The sequence below is a fragment of the Carcharodon carcharias genome, chromosome 6 (genome assembly GCF_017639515.1).
Source record: "Carcharodon carcharias isolate sCarCar2 chromosome 6, sCarCar2.pri, whole genome shotgun sequence".
Lineage (NCBI taxonomy): Eukaryota > Metazoa > Chordata > Chondrichthyes > Lamniformes > Lamnidae > Carcharodon > Carcharodon carcharias.
In genome coordinates, this window is record NC_054472.1 from 100,360,472 (window position 1) to 100,377,786 (window position 17,315).

The 17,315-nt window shown below is 39.0% G+C and overlaps 2 protein-coding genes across 4 annotated transcripts in view; one reads left to right on the forward strand and one right to left on the reverse strand.

Annotated features, from left to right (window-relative positions):
- chchd7 (coiled-coil-helix-coiled-coil-helix domain containing 7) overlaps positions 1-4,220 on the reverse strand; it is a 147,358-nt gene extending 143,138 nt beyond the window's left edge. Inside the window, exon 1 of the mRNA XM_041188958.1 lies at positions 4,170-4,220. Within this exon, the coding sequence (XP_041044892.1) occupies positions 4,170-4,188 (19 nt within the window). The 5' untranslated portion in view covers positions 4,189-4,220. The remainder of the gene's footprint in view (positions 1-4,169) is intronic.
- Positions 4,221-4,425: 205 nt separating this feature from the next.
- The window catches only part of plag1 (pleiomorphic adenoma gene 1), a 57,660-nt gene continuing 44,770 nt past the window's right edge, over positions 4,426-17,315 (forward strand). For all 3 annotated transcript variants that reach the window (XM_041189620.1, XM_041189619.1, XM_041189622.1), the window contains exon 1: positions 4,426-4,564. The gene's annotated coding sequence lies outside the window, so the exon portion shown is untranslated. The remainder of the gene's footprint in view (positions 4,565-17,315) is intronic.

Consider the following 17,315-nt stretch of genomic DNA (forward strand, 5'->3'; position numbering starts at 1 on the left):
CCTCTCCGTCTGTCTCCCCTCCTCTCCGTCTGTCTCCCCTCCTCTCCGTCTGTCTCCCCTCCTCTCCGTCTGTCTCCCCTCCTCTCCGTCTGTCTCCCCTCCTCTCCGTCTGTCTCCCCTCCTCTCCGTCTGTCTCCCCTCCTCTCCGTCTGTCCGTCAGTCTGTCTCCCCTCCTCTCCGTCTGTCCGTCAGTCTGTCTCCCCTCCTCTCCGTCTGTCCGTCAGTCTGTCTCCCCTCCTCTCCGTCTGTCCGTCAGTCTGTCTCCCCTCCTCTCCGTCTGTCCGTCTGTCTGTCTCCCCTCCTCTCCGTCTGTCCGTCTGTCTGTCTCCCCTCCTCTCCGTCTGTCCGTCTGTCTGTCTCCCCTCCTCTCCGTCTGTCCGTCTGTCTGTCTCCCCTCCTCTCCGTCTGTCCGTCTGTCTGTCTCCCCTCCTCTCCGTCTGTCCGTCTGTCTGTCTCCCCTCCTCTCCGTCTGTCCGTCTGTCTGTCTCCCCTCCTCTCCGTCTGTCCGTCTGTCTGTCTCCCCTCCTCTCCGTCTGTCCGTCTGTCTGTCTCCCCTCCTCTCCGTCTGTCCGTCTGTCTGTCTCCCCTCCTCTCCGTCTGTCCGTCTGTCTGTCTCCCCTCCTCTCCGTCTGTCCGTCTGTCTGTCTCCCCTCCTCTCCGTCTGTCTGTCTCCCCTCCTCTCCGTCTGTCTGTCTCCCCTCCTCTCCGTCTGTCCGTCTGTCTGTCTCCCCTCCTCTCCGTCTGTCCGTCTGTCTGTCTCCCCTCCTCTCCGTCTGTCCGTCTGTCTGTCTCCCCTCCTCTCCGTCTGTCCGTCTCCCCTCCTCTCCGTCCGTCCGTCTGTCCGTCTCCCCTCCTCTCCGTCCGTCCGTCTGTCCGTCTCCCCTCCTCTCCGTCCGTCCGTCTGTCTGTCCGTCTCCCCTCCTCTCCGTCCGTCCGTCTGTCCGTCTCCCCTCCTCTCCGTCCGTCCGTCTGTCCGTCTCCCCTCCTCTCCGTCCGTCCGTCTGTCCGTCTCCCCTCCTCTCCGTCCGTCCGTCTGTCCGTCTCCCCTCCTCTCCGTCCGTCCGTCTGTCCGTCTCCCCTCCTCTCCGTCCGTCCGTCTGTCCGTCTCCCCTCCTCTCCGTCCGTCCGTCTGTCCGTCTCCCCTCCTCTCCGTCCGTCCGTCTGTCCGTCTCCCCTCCTCTCCGTCCGTCCGTCTGTCCGTCTCCCCTCCTCTCCGTCCGTCCGTCTGTCCGTCTCCCCTCCTCTCCGTCCGTCCGTCTGTCCGTCTCCCCTCCTCTCCGTCCGTCCGTCTGTCCGTCTCCCCTCCTCTCCGTCCGTCCGTCTGTCCGTCTCCCCTCCTCTCCGTCCGTCCGTCTGTCCGTCTCCCCTCCTCTCCGTCCGTCCGTCTGTCCGTCTCCCCTCCTCTCCGTCCGTCCGTCTGTCCGTCTCCCCTCCTCTCCGTCCGTCCGTCTGTCCGTCTCCCCTCCTCTCCGTCCGTCCGTCTGTCCGTCACCCCTCCTCTCCGTCCGTCCGTCTGTCCGTCTCCCCTCCTCTCCGTCCGTCCGTCTGTCCGTCTCCCCTCCTCTCCGTCCGTCCGTCTGTCCGTCTCCCCTCCTCTCCGTCCGTCCGTCTGTCCGTCTCCCCTCCTCTCCGTCCGTCCGTCTGTCCGTCTCCCCTCCTCTCCGTCCGTCCGTCTGTCCGTCTCCCCTCCTCTCCGTCCGTCCGTCTGTCCGTCTCCCCTCCTCTCCGTCCGTCCGTCTGTCCGTCTCCCCTCCTCTCCGTCCGTCCGTCTGTCCGTCTCCCCTCCTCTCCGTCCGTCCGTCTGTCCGTCTCCCCTCCTCTCCGTCCGTCCGTCTGTCCGTCTCCCCTCCTCTCCGTCCGTCCGTCTGTCCGTCTCCCCTCCTCTCCGTCCGTCCGTCTGTCCGTCTCCCCTCCTCTCCGTCCGTCCGTCTGTCCGTCTCCCCTCCTCTCCGTCCGTCCGTCTTTCTGTCTCTCCTCCTCTCCGTCCGTCTTTCTGTCTCTCCTCCTCTCCGTCCGTCTTTCTGTCTCTCCTCCTCTCCGTCCGTCTTTCTGTCTCTCCTCCTCTCCGTCCGTCTTTCTGTCTCTCCTCCTCTCCGTCCGTCTTTCTGTCTCTCCTCCTCTCCGTCCGTCTTTCTGTCTCTCCTCCTCTCCGTCCGTCTTTCTGTCTCTCCTCCTCTCCGTCCGTCTTTCTGTCTCTCCTCCTCTCCGTCCGTCTTTCTGTCTCTCCTCCTCTCCGTCCGTCTTTCTGTCTCTCCTCCTCTCCGTCCGTCTTTCTGTCTCTCCTCCTCTCCGTCCGTCTTTCTGCCTCTCCTCCTCTCCGTCTGTCTGTCTCTCCTCCTCTCCGTCTGTCTGTCTGTCTCTCCTCCTCTCCGTCTGTCTGTCTGTCTCTCCTCCTCTCTGTCTGTCTCCCCTCCTCTCCTTCTCTCTGTCTGTCTCCCCTCCTCTCCTTCTCTCTGTCTGTCTCCCCTCCTCTCCTTCTCTCTGTCTGTCTCCCCTCCTCTCCTTCTCTCTGTCTGTCTCCCCTCCTCTCCTTCTCTCTGTCTGTCTCCCCTCCTCTCCTTCTCTCTGTCTGTCTCCCCTCCTCTCCTTCTCTCTGTCTGTCTCCCCTCCTCTCCTTCTCTCTGTCTGTCTCCCCTCCTCTCCTTCTCTCTGTCTGTCTCCCCTCCTCTCCTTCTCTCTGTCTGTCTCCCCTCCTCTCCTTCTCTCTGTCTGTCTCCCCTCCTCTCCTTCTCTCTGTCTGTCTCCCCTCCTCTCCTTCTCTCTGTCTGTCTCCTCTCCTCTCCTTCTCTCTGTCTGTCTCCCCTCCTCTCCTTCTCTCTGTCTGTCTCCCCTCCTCTCCTTCTCTCTGTCTGTCTCCCCTCCTCTCCTTCTCTCTGTCTGTCTCCCCTCCTCTCCTTCTCTCTGTCTGTCTCCCCTCCTCTCCTTCTCTCTGTCTGTCTCCCCTCCTCTCCTTCTCTCTGTCTGTCTCCCCTCCTCTCCTTCTCTCTGTCTGTCTCCCCTCCTCTCCTTCTCTCTGTCTGTCTCCCCTCCTCTCCTTCTCTCTGTCTGTCTCCCCTCCTCTCCTTCTCTCTGTCTGTCTCCCCTCCTCTCCTTCTCTCTGTCTGTCTCCCCTCCTCTCCTTCTCTCTGTCTGTCTCCCCTCCTCTCCTTCTCTCTGTCTGTCTCCCCTCCTCTCCTTCTCTCTGTCTGTCTCCCCTCCTCTCCTTCTCTCTGTCTGTCTCCCCTCCTCTCCTTCTCTCTGTCTGTCTCCCCTCCTCTCCTTCTCTCTGTCTGTCTCCCCTCCTCTCCTTCTCTCTGTCTGTCTCCCCTCCTCTCCTTCTCTCTGTCTGTCTCCCCTCCTCTCCTTCTCTCTGTCTGTCTCCCCTCCTCTCCTTCTCTCTGTCTGTCTCCCCTCCTCTCCTTCTCTCTGTCTGTCTCCCCTCCTCTCCTTCTCTCTGTCTGTCTCCCCTCCTCTCCTTCTCTCTGTCTGTCTCCCCTCCTCTCCTTCTCTCTGTCTGTCTCCCCTCCTCTCCTTCTCTCTGTCTGTCTCCCCTCCTCTCCTTCTCTCTGTCTGTCTCCCCTCCTCTCCTTCTCTCTGTCTGTCTCCCCTCCTCTTTCTCTCTGTCTGTCTCCCCTCCTCTTTCTCTCTGTCTGTCTCCCCTCCTCTTTCTCTCTGTCTGTCTCCCCTCCTCTTTCTCTCTGTCTGTCTCCCCTCCTCTTTCTCTCTGTCTGTCTCCCCTCCTCTCTTTCTCTCTGTCTGTCTCCCCCCTCTCTTTCTCTCTGTCTGTCTCCCCTCCTCTCTTTCTCTCTGTCTGTCTCCCCTCCTCTCTTTCTCTCTGTCTGTCTCCCCCCTCTCTTTCTCTCTGTCTGTCTCCCCTCCTCTCTTTCTCTCTGTCTCCCCTCCTCTCTTTCTCTCTGTCTGTCTCCCCTCCTCTCTTTCTCTCTGTCTGTCTCCCCTCCTCTCCTCTCTCTGTCTGTCTCCCTTCCTCTCCTCTCTCTGTCTGTCTCCCTTCCTCTCTGTCTGTCTCCCCTCCTCTCTTTCTCTCTGTCTTACCGGCCCCCTCCTCCGTCTAACCCTCCTATCTCTAAACCCCCTCCGTCTCTATCTCTAAAGCTCCTATCTCTCTTGTCTCACCGCTCGCTCTCTTTCTAACTCTCTGTCTGTCTCTCTCTCTAATTCTTTCTCCTTACCTCCAACATCAGGACACATCAACCAGCGACGTCACACGGAGCCGCGCGCGCGCGCTCTAATATGAGTGGAACCTAACCTGATGGCGGAAACCTTAGATTGACATTGACAGGCAGCTGTTCCTGACCATTAGCTTTCTGGATCATGCGTTCTATATCAGAATAATACCCGCCTCTTGCTCCTTCTAGTCCAATAGGAACGGGGCGGAGGGGGCGGGATGTCCGCCATCAGGGTAGGTGGAGGTGCAGCGCGTATACAATGGCCGCTGGAAGGAGGCTAAAGCAAACAATTTTTAGGCCCGCGGTGAAACAAAAATATGAGAAAAAAAATTTTAAAAATTCGGATAATTGTTTAAAGCTGGAAAAAAATACGGGAAAGTGATGTTGAATGTCCCGCGGTAAGTTCCAGTTGAATTTTGCCAGGTGTTGTCCCCTTTTTGAAATAGTTTATCAGGGTTATTTAAATCATGTTGTGAGAGAGGGGAAAAAAGTTTGTGCCCCCGTTTGTACCTCAGAGTCTGAGAGAGACGGAGGGAAACGGCAGCAGAAAAAAGAGGAAACAACTTCTTCAAAACTGATCCCAACTCATCGCCAAGGTTGAGGATAGATAACCTCACCGCCTTCTTATAGAATTGGGAAGTTTAACCACTTTATTCACTTTCTTACTTGAGTTCCGTTTGGAATTAGTTTATTTTATTATGTTTTGTTGTTGTATGTTTAACGACAGCGTTGAAGAGGGAAAGAGAAACTTGGAGCAACTTCTTCTGTCAAAGCTGCAACAAGACCTGAAAGAATTTAAAGATTTTTAATGAAGTTTTCGCGAGAAATTCCGTGTTAAAAATACACTTTCCCCCTAAGTTTGTTTTTGTTTCGAATACGATTTTTGGATGAAACAGAAGCAAAGATCAGTTGTCCCTTCATCTAAACAAATTTTAACCAGCTCATGAAGTCCAGATTCTTTCAAAGAAGCTAGGAAATGCTAAAAACGTTATAAAATTGCAATTTCTCTATATTTGATTTTTGAACGATCGAGTGAAGTGAGCAGCTTTACACAAACATGCAATCCTGAGGAGGGGGAGGGTAGGCGAGGATTTCTAGGAGTTAGATATTACTTTTCTATTTTAAAAAAATATATATGATCAAGACGTTGAGGAATATAACCACAAAAGAGGGAAAATATCTCAAACCATTTTGTTCTCTCTGTCGTTCTTTAGCTCTAACGAGTTCCAGGGATAACTCAAACATAGGTCTCCTCTTAAACTATTAATAGGGTGTTAATAGAAACAAGACTTATGTAATGAAGTATAAACATTGCTACTTTAAAATAAACCACTTTATTGACAAAGACGCAGGAAATATTTCGTTTAAACGGATAATGCATAATTTCGATTTGGTACAAATGTTTGAAATGGAGTATTAAATTTGAGAGTACAATGACGTTTGTTTTCGCTATTTAATTGCGAAGTACCTTAAACAATTTGATACATTTAGCGATAAGAGCAAGTATTAACATTGGAGAATATTTAAGAGAAAAACATTAAAAGTGAATCTCATAAATTAACAACTTATACGTCAACATATTAGTAAACATTTCCAAGTTGGGGAAATTGATTGATTCTTTTATTCATGAGGAAAGGCTAATGTTTATTTCAAATAAATCATAACTTTTTCTGCTTTTTTGTTTCTAATTCGCTGACGCAAATTGTGTTATTTTGCACTTGTGAAGATGTGCTGCATTTCTGACATGTTGCACGAGGGGGCGGGGATTGCGGTGCTGGTTCAAGAAGACAAAGGTTTATTAATGGAAGTGATTGAAGTTGGAAAGACGAATACCTGTTTTAGTTCAATTCTTTTAACACCGCGAACTAAACAATTTCAGCACTTTATATTTGTTACTTTTCTGGTTACAATTTGATTAATATTTTAATTACTTAAGTGGACGTACAGCACGTTAACGCCATAGGAAAGCCGCTGTTGCTGCTGCTTGTACAGTCATTGGTATAGTGACATGCGGGGTGGGCTAATACATTGAAAACTGTAAAATTAATACTCACTGCACGAATAGATATGCTTCACCTTGGACTTTTGGATTGTTTGTCGATGTTTAGCCGAGTAACGGAGTGACGTTTCTGAAATGTTAACGCATTATTATTTTATATCCCAGTCATTTTAAGAAGTTTTTTTTTAAAAAGAAGTTTGTACATGGCGAACTAAAACCTTGTAATTCTGCCATAAATACTTTCAGAATGGGCATGTAAATGGTAAAGAAATTTCAATATAGATAAGTGAGGAGTTTGATAGGAGAAATGAAGAAACCTACTACTTGGGAAATAAAAGTTTAAATGGGGTAGACGTGCAAAGGGATCTATGGATACAGATCATATCAGTAAATACAGCAAAGCAGGTTAACAAAATCATAAAAGATGTAAATGAATTCCTGGGATTCATTTCTAATGGAATAGAATTCAAAAGCAGATAAATTGTTAAACATGCATAGGAGATCCTTAGTTAGACCATACTGTATACTGTGGACAATTCTGGTCTTTGTATTACAAAAGGGATGTAGAGGCACAGGAAAATGAGACCTGAATTAAGAAGGTACAACTATGAGGTATGGCTGAACAAGCTGAGGCTTTTTCAAAAAGATATTGAGAGGTGATCAATGATGAAGGTCTTTAAAAATATGATGGGGCTGGTCAGGGTAGATGTCAATATTTTCATTTGTGGGGGTCAAAAACTCAGGGTCATAATTATAAGATAGTCACAAATAAACCCATAAGGAATGGAGATATTTATTTACTCAAATTGGTAGGAATCTGGAACTTGCTACCACATGAAGTGGTTGAGGCAAATAGCAAAGAAGTGTTTAAGTTTGATTAGTGCATGAGGGAGAAAGGAAGGTTATATTGATGAGGTGAAGCAAGTTAGGAAGAGGGTCATGTAGAGCATAATCACAAGCTGAATTATTGGGCTGAATGGCCTGTTTCTGTGCTGTAAATTCTATGTAATTCTTTTTGTGTTTGAGTTGCATAGGAAACATTGCAGCATACATTTTTATATTTATATAGAAGTAGAAATTGCTTTTTTATCATATGGCATAATGCTTTTAAAAGTAATCTTCTGTTAGACTGTAAAAAGTATTATTCAATATTCAACATGCAAGTTCAATAAAGAATACTTAATAACACTAAACTATTGACAATATGCTTAGTTTAGTTGTATATTTCCTTTTATATCTATACTCAACTATCTAAGTGTTCATAATCATAACATTTGAAATACAGTAAATATCAATGTTATTTAAATAAGGTACATTTCTCAATTAATATATATATATATTAGCTTGTTTGCATTAGATATTTAAGAAATCTATGTTAACTTTGGGATAAAGAATAGTTAATGTGATTAAAAGACAAGTCTTTCAAAAAAGAAAACCTTAAAACCTCTCTTTATTCAGGAAATTATATGCAATGTTTGCCAGTTTCATGAGAAATGCTTAATTATGTTTATTAAATGTCATTTTTTTGGAGGAGCTTTAAGTTTAGTTGAATCCATTTATAAAATACAAAAAAAGTAGTTGGTTTTCAAAAAGAGAAAGATGGTAAGAACAAAGTTTGGCGCATTCAGGAATAAAAGTTTTTTCCGTTTGTCCTCATGTTCCTTAATATTTCTTAATGAATCTGAATAATTATGGCTTGTGTTTTTTTCTATTATATTTATTGATGACTAATAACTGTTAAAACAATTGTTTAAAAACAAGCTGAACTCAAATCTAAGTTGACCTTTTAAAGTGATTCTCAGCAAAGAACACAATCTTGAATGGTGTTTCTTTTTATGTGTTTAATTGTTAGAGTTGAATTTATGTGTCTTATAGAATCATAGGCTCAAGTTATTAAAAATCTGAAAATGTATTTCATAAATTTATTGTATTCTCAAGATAGTTAAATTAAAACTAAAAATGTTGTCCTTGATGTAGTTTCATTTATTACAAACATGTTTTATAGCCTTGTGAACTTTTGAGGAAATATTTGCACATTATGCTAGTTGGATTTCTTAAACGTTATTGTAATGATATAATACAATCTGCGCAGGTGCACAAATAATTTCTTGGTTCTTTCTATCTTGTGCTGACATTGACACATTCATAGCTAAATACATTGTATCTTTAGGAAGTGAATTGAGGGCAGGATTGGTTATCAAAAATGTTTATTATTTTGGTGTATGCTTGGCACTAATTTACTTGTATAATTGAGCTTTTGATAGTACCAAAACTTTAGCATCCCCTCGTACCAATGTTTGTTAAATTTCTTACATTCAACAATACCTTTTATTGTCAATGAACCCCCACCCCCCACCCCCCCCGCCACCCCCATTCATTTCAAACCATTTTGATAGGCATTGGTGTGATGCAGTATTTGAAAATGGTGTAATTAAAGAGACTGAGGAAACTACCTAAGTAATTTAGGAAGGCTGAAATAGAAGTGTATATCTTGTTTTTTCATTAAAATGGGATCCATGAAGGTAATTTAATTGGAAAATCTGTCTGCTACCACAATAACGTCTAACTCACTAAATTCCCTGAGTTTAAAAGTGTTCATATGCACATGTTAGACACCTGAAATAATTTTACTTAGTGATTATAGTGCATAAAACTTTAAGTCCATAACTCTCAATAGACTTGTCACTTTACAGAATGATATTATAGTTTTCTAAACACCAGATTAACATGCATCTAAAATAACTTGAGAAACTAAACATTACTTGGTAGAAAGTTTAGGTATTATAAATTGTAGTAGCTACATCAGAATATCTTCAGAAATTCCTGTTAAATATTCAAGATTTTTTTTCCGCAAGTGAGAAATACAAATTCTCTTGTCAGAATACAAGATGAGTAGCTCAGATATTAGCTATAATTATAATGATTTACCATTTTAAAAAATAATACAAGGAATAATTAACTTACCAAAATGAAGTATAAGATTTTTTCATTTGATATAATTCTTCCCTTACCTTGCATTTTGCCTGTCTTTACACTCTCCTATAGTCACATTCTAATGTAAAATTATTATCCTTAATAATCTCAGACATTTTTCCAAAAAGAGCCAGAATTTAAGTGCGTAAGAAAAGTTACAACCAAAGTTAAAGCAATCGCTGTTGCACACAATGTTAACCTGTAAGCAACAGCACATGTTGATGAATGAAAATCCAAAATTAGGAAAATATTTCTATTATCCCTTCAGATTCAATACACAGGTATTATTCAGAGGGTGACAGATCGCTTCCTCTGAGTTAACTAAGTGTGAGTGATTCAATGTTTAACAGTATTTTCTAAAATGTATCATTGTACAAAATAACTTTTGTAAAAGTTTAAAATCATCTGCATTTAAATTAGAGAAGCTCTTTGAATGTGGGATGATAAATAGGATGATCAGGCAAACATAGTTTAATATTATTGATAGAAAATATTTTTGAGAACAGCATCTTACTGGGTTCTTTTAGTTAAAAGATTATAGTAAAATTTACCTAAAATGTACAAAGGTAAGGTCTTCATTTTCAGAAGTTTTGAAGTGCACCTTGAAACAATTTAAAAAATCCTGATTATTCTGTGTTTAAACTGTTTTATTTTCAATGCTGTTGTAAAGCATGACCACAATTTGTAAAATACATTAGAAATATTTTTAAAATATTTTCCAATTTTTGTGTTTGAAATGTTTGCTTGGTATTTGTTTCTTTCGGATACTCACTCAGCTATATTTCATGTGAATTGCCATTCCTTTCTAGACAAGATTTATCTGCAGTTTAGAAAGTGTTTGTAAATCAATGGAATGTTATCAAAACACCAAAGCAGCATTCACCAGAGAAATCTTTTTTTAAAGAAGTGAAATATTGAGTATGTAGTGTAATGGTTTGCATTAATATGCTATAATAAACATAATTGTTTAATTAGAATTACTTTAGTTTTAGAAATTATATGTATATTGGATTGTATTTCCATTTTTTTGATTTATAATATTCCTTACTAGAAATACAGATTCTCTTGTCAGAATACAAGATGCGTAGCTCAAACATTAGCTATAATTATAATGATTTAACATTTAAAAAATAATAGAAGGAATAATTAACTTACCAAAATGAAGTATAGTTTTTAACAGGCTGTTATGAATCTGCTAACTTAAGTAGGTAAGATTTTTTAATTAACTTATTTTAATATCCAGGTCCATTTTCAGTCGAAATAAAACTCAAAATGATACTGTTAAAACTGAAAGACTTAGTGTAGGGCATTTAATAGTAGAAATATTTTTTCTTTTGATAATTTAGATCTCCCTCTTCTCTCATACAGTAATTTTAAAAAATCCTGTTGCTTTAGACACAAGTGCAATATTTTTGATGGTTCAGTAATGTACCAATTATGTTTTATTGAATATAATTTAGATACTACAAGCACAAAGCAAATTAAGCAGTAATAAGCAACTTAAGCACATATTCCATAGTGTTTTTACTTATCACATTAGTACCAGTGTGCTACAGGAAAATTCACATTTGAGCTAATCTGCCTTTAATGTTGTGCCAGTGCATTTCATGTTGGCCTCTGCGAATTGTTCCTCCCATTACCAGCAACAATGTTTCATTTAAATGTAATGTAGCTGAAGGTGCTCTCTAAATATATTTCTAGTTTGGAAGAACTAAATCTATATCATTGTAATACGCAGTATTTTCTTCAGTTTGTGATCATATGCAACCATTGGGGTTTACCAATAGTCCACTAACAACACTACATTGTTGTCTTATGACATTGTCTAATGAATTGTATTCAAGTTGAGTTTTAAAAGAAGATTAGTAAAGTCAAAAATAACCAATCTTTTAGAAGCTTTGTTAAAATTTGCTTCATTTTAGTTCCTTTAAATTACAGTGACACTTACAAAATCAGCTGTTAACATTGACAACTAATATTTTGTTGTACAAGTTTCTTCTTGAGATACTGGCTTATGCCTCATGACAAAAAAAGTTATCTTACAGCATTATGAACTGATGTAAAGGATAGTTGTGTATAAATACATCTGGTGAATATGGTTAAACCCTGATGAATTCACTTCAATTTTGTTGTTTCCTGCTCATTTATGTTAGTTTCATGTGTAAATAGATATGTTATTTTTGGTTAATCATCACAAACCAACTGTTGGTCTCTATGCTGTTGTGCTAATATAGAAACAAAAAAATATAAAACTTGTTAAAAGAAAACTTGGTTCATATAGTATCAATAACATTTCTTTAAAATAATGCTTTTGTCTGTGGATCTTAATAAAGCAAAAAATGATGATGGATTTAAGACCAAAGGGATTGCAATTAATTTTGCACAACAGTAATTGTTTTGAAGTCCCAATTATATATTATTTTAATTCATCAAAGACATGAGAAAAGTCAAGTGGTCCGCTTTAAATTTGGATTTTTGAATATAGCCGTTAAGTTTTGTGGCATTATTAGGTGCTGACAAATTAGTCAGCTAAACCTACTTTACAGTTACATAAATTAATATGAAAATATCTTCCATGAAACTGGGGTGTGCAATAAATTGTATTCGGTTTTTAGAATAGAGATAGATGGTCAAGAATATCTGATTTATCTTTAAAGAAAGCACAATGAGGTAGATCTATTATAGCTTCAGACCTGCTAATTGAAAATTAAACACAAAATTCTTAACTTTATTTTTAAATTGAGATGTATTGTCCCATATTCTTATGAGTATATGAAATACGAAATCACTCAAATTAAATTTTTTTCCTTCTCTGACATTAGTTCCTATCTTTCATTGAGTACTTTATTATCCTGCATTATGTATTCTATACGACATGTACTGATTCCTATTGAACAGTCATAGTGTAAAAGAATAAAAAGATCGCTAACTTCCACAATTGCTCCAATTACACAAAACCTCCTGAATATCAATAGGAGTTGCTCAAAAAGAGCAAAACTCATATTCAGTAAATAAAATTACTATGTACTGTTTAGAATTAATCCTCTGTGCATGCACATTTTATTTATACTTTGTATGTATGTGAAGCTAAATCTAGCTTTGATAGGTACTCAATACCAGATTTTATTTCTTTTTAAAGGTCTAAATTATAATCTAAAGTAATACTAATAATAAAAAAATCTTCTACCGCAAAAGCAGAGTCCTTATTCAAAAAATATTAAAGTATATTTTTAGTATAAAATCAAGAACGGGTAGTAACTGAAAAATAAGTTAGAATCTGAATCATCTTTAGGATTCTTTGGAATATATTGAAGGGAATAAGAAAAGTGTTCGGCACACTTCTATAACTATCTTTGCTTATTTTGTTAAAACGTGTTTAACAAGACTAATTAGCATGTACAATACATATCTATACAGAACTTTCATACCAGAAGTATTACATATCATTGAAACTAAAACCAATTAAACCAAACAAATGCCAGCTGATGTTCATTCATCACACTAAAAATGACTAATCTGGAATTGATATACTTTTTCAAGAAAAATTTGCCATATTATCCCAGTGATCCATCAATATATCTAATTAAGGTGGTAATTTCCCCCTCTGTTCTCCAAATAACAGAATTTTAGCAGGAATAAACTTTAAATCTTGGGCTAGGAATTGAAAAACTACGTTTTTGAAAGAATATAACTTTTAAGCAGAATTGTAGCTTCAGGGACTTGCACCTTATATATTACTGGATAACACCAAATTGGTTAGTATAGTTAATACTGAAGAAGACTGCTGCAAAATACAGGGAATACATTAATAAGTTTGCAAAATAGGTTTTTACTGGCAGCTTTTAAAGGACATAAACATGGTTATTGTGCTCCTCAATTGACCTGTCTATATATTGTCACACCTATAGCACTCACATTAAAATAAGTAGGTGCTTTATTAATCTATCCACGGTTAACTTTTTTTTCTTTTTGATACCATTTTAACATGACGGAATATAAACCTCTTTAAATTGGCTTTATTTCTCTTAATATCTATTCATTTTCCATTTGAACCTAATAAACTTGTTTTGTCTAATCGGCATTACAACTCATCATGTGGTAATCACTAGTAGGAGGGCAGAAGTACTCATATTAGCATCTAAAATTACGGTAACCTGCTGAAATTGGTAAATTTCAGATTTGTTACCAATGCATCTAGATTTTTTTCCCATATCCATTTGTTGTTGAAAAATTGAACCGGCTGAATATGGTTTTCTCATGTGATCTTTTGATTCATTTGAATCCACCTCATTCCTATGTTGCAAAGTAATAGAACAGCTTTATAGCGTTAAGTAGAAATGTACTTTTTTGTTCAAATTGTGTCGACTTGGTTTATTTATACAAAACATATAGCTTCCATCTTAAGTAGGAATTAATCAATAATCCAGTCCACTTTTCAATAGCTCTAGTGTTTCCAAAGACAGTGTCAATCATATGGTTAAAAGAATTTGTTTACGTACATTTTTACTTCATTGAATTGAGGGAATCCCATGATTAGGTGAAATCCCTACTTGCTAAAATATTTTAAAATTGGCTGTCTGCTTTATGAAATCAGTGAATCATACAGCCCTAACCCTAACCCATCATGTCTGTGCCAGCTGTCTGAAAGAGCAACTAATTACTTCCATTGCCCTGCAAATTTTTCCTTTTTAAGCAGAATTGTAACTTCAAGGCCTTAGCCCTATTAAATTTGACCAGATGACACCAAATCATGGGATATAGTTAATACTGAAGAAGTCCAAAATAAAATACAAGAAGACATTAATATATTTTTAGAACGGCATGTAATTAGCAAATGAATTTCAATACAGATTGGTGTGAGGTGGTGCATTTTGGTGGGAAGAATAAAGAGGCTACATACTCCTTGGTAAATTAAAGTCTAAATGAGGTAGAGGAGCAAAGGGATCTCAAGATACAGATACACAAGTCACTGAAAGTAGTGACACAGGTAAATAAGACAGTTTTAACAAAACAGCAAACAAAGCACTAGGGTTAATTTCTATAAGGATAGAATTGAAATTTGTTAAGCTTTGTAGAGAATCTTGATTAGACCGCATTTGGAGTACAGTAGTTTTGGTCTCCATATTATCCAAAGGATTTTGAGGCACTGGAAAAGCTATAAAAAATTTTGGGAAGATAATTGTCAGGTACAACCTCTCAAATCTATCAGGAAATATTGATTAGATTGTGGTCCTTTTCTCTAGAAAAGAGAAGGCTGAGGGGTGACCTGATAGAGGTGTTTAAGATTATGAAAGGGTTTGATAATATAGATGTAGAGCAGATTTTTCCGCTTGTGGGTGAGACCAAAATTAGGAGCCATAAGTATAAGACAGTCACTGATTAATCCAATAAACAGCTTGGGAGAAACCTCTTTAACTAAAGAGTGGTTGAAATGTGAAACTCTGCAAAGAGTAGAAGGGTGAATGACATAGATGCATTTTTAAGGAGAATATAAATACCATAGAATAGAACAATACATTGATAGGGTTAGATGTAGTCCAGTGGGAGGAGGCTTGCATGGAGCCTAAATACAGGCATGGACCAGTTGGGCTGATTGGCCTGTTTCAATGCTGTATATTTTATGCATTTTTGTTAAGATAGGTCATCAATGGTTAAGACATACTATTAGATTTACTCATAATCATATGCTAAATGTTCTCTTGCATTATCCAAATATTAGTCTTCAACATTCTGTTCCTGTGAATTTTTTTACAGTTTAACATTCAAAACTAAAATGATAAATTATATAAAATTCCACAATGTTACTTAATATTACATTCTGTGAACAAACTAAAGCCACTTATGATATTATGAAGGTAAAATAAATTTGCATTGAAATTCTCCGTCCACCTTTTTTAAGAGAACATTACCCAGTTTTATTTTTAACCTGTTTAAAGGCTTCACTGAATTAGTGGATAGTTAATTGAAAGTTGATATTTTTGTATGAACACTCAACTTCAATATCACCCACCATAATTTTCAGATGCCAGATTAATTTTGCAAATGTTTTCCTCTCCATTAGTTTTAGTGAATATGCAAATAGGTTTACAAATTACATTTTTCTAAAACTATACAATAAGGAAAGTAATAGATTATAGTTTTAATCCCCATATATCTAGACAGTGATGGCCATGTTCATGTTCCTGTGCTCAATGGCATTCAAAATTATGTCAACTCCCTGACTCTTGCTGAGCTGAGGGTGGGTTCATAATAATGTTCAATATTGAGTATATACTGCTGTTCTCTTTGTGGGCAGCACTTTTACATTTCCCAGTTCATGTACTGTACTGGATTTTGCAGGTATTTCAACTACTTATTACCTGATTCTGTATTCTTGGAGGTAATAAAACTGGTAGTTAGTTATGTTCAGTTATGTTAGTTTTGTGACTCTGGTTTTGATGCACTCGACCTCAAATTTTAGTACTTTGAGTTGTTCAAAAACTTGCAAAATATGTGTTTAAAACATACACTTTGTTTCCTACAAATATTTAAATACTGTTTTGCTATTTGACTTGCCAAATTATACAATTAGAAATTAATATTCTGTTTATGCTCAATATATAATCTATATTCAAATGCAACTTGAGTGCTCATTGAAGATTATCTATTGCACATTTTAAATAAATCTTTGTATCTGTAATAAACTCTCTTATCCATAATAGCTTATTGTTCTCTTCTTTCAGACTTTCCATTTGTTTGTTTTGTAGTCTTTATAGAGGGTTTGCAAAGTCCATCTAAATATATTTGTTCCAGTGAAGGGGATAGGCTTTTTTCATATTTCTAGCCAACATGCATTTTGTAGGTTTCTAATATAGTAGTCATGAAATTGAATGTTTAAGTTCTGAACAAATGCATATTTTGCTTTTAAATATTATTATAACAAACATTTTAGTGAGTGTAAGGGAGTTAGCCGTGATTCACTAGCCACATGAAGTCACCAATTATATTTTAATTAACTGAAAACCAGCACAGGATCTGAGTTTAGGCTAAACATTTTATGAATATGTTAACTTAGAAATAAAAATAGTTACAAATAAAAATTGTTTGAGAAGCATAAAGTGTCCTATTTTTGCTGAATTGCCTATTCATTCCTTAAACTCCTCAGGTAGGACTTTTTGGAAAAGAAAATGCAACAATGTTTCATTAATAGCTGTGCCACGTCCCATTTTACAGCTTTCTCTGTGACCTTTATCACTTTTCTGTACGCTGAGTAGCTGGCTCTAATTGCAAGTGTATTGACCTATACAGACTTTCTCTACAAGGAAATTAAAATCTTGTGTCCAAGCCAATTATCTTTTTGTCTCAGATCTGTTACAATATTTGGCTCTGCTTGATGATAGAACTTGTCTTTAACTCATGCAGTGAGGTTGTTGCAAGCTGACTGATTTTTTTATTTGAAGAGCTTGGAGCTTCCCTTTTCCCCCAACCACTCCATTCAACTTTGCAGAACTAGTTGCATGAAATTTATCAATTGCATCATCATACAGAAATTGTCATCCTAGTTGGCAAAATAAGTGAGTTTAACAGTTCCATAGGGCTGATGATGCAAAAGTGCACTTTCTGTTGACCATAATTTTGTTTTTAAGCATCGGGCCAAGTGTTGGAAAATGGGATTAGAGTAGATAGGGGCTTGATGACTGGCACAGACATGATGGGCCAAAGGGCCTCTTTCTGTGCTGTAAAATTCTATGACTCGATCTATGACTCTAATTTTAAAAGTAAAAGAACCCTCCTCTTATACCAGATCTATCAATTTGATTCTTCTGCTGAGCATTCATGCTTACCTGAAACCAGTTGCTCCTGCCAACATGGTCAGTCTCACCACTTCCATTCCTAAACTGGTCTGGATAAGCCTAGGAAGTAACTCAATCTGCTAAATTAGTATTTGTGTTTCAATTTTTTGAAGCTTTAAGTTTAAACAGCAATAATAGCTGTTTGGACTTAATTTATATTAGATTATATGTTAAAATATTAAACAAACATTCTAATTATGTAACGTATGTAAGGTGGCCAATGCAACTAGGAAAAAGGTAAAAACAAAAAAACTGCGAATGCTGGAAATCCAAAACAAAAAGAGAATTACCTGGAAAAACTCAGCAGGTCTGGCAGCATCGACATCAACTCTTTTCTTCTCCGCC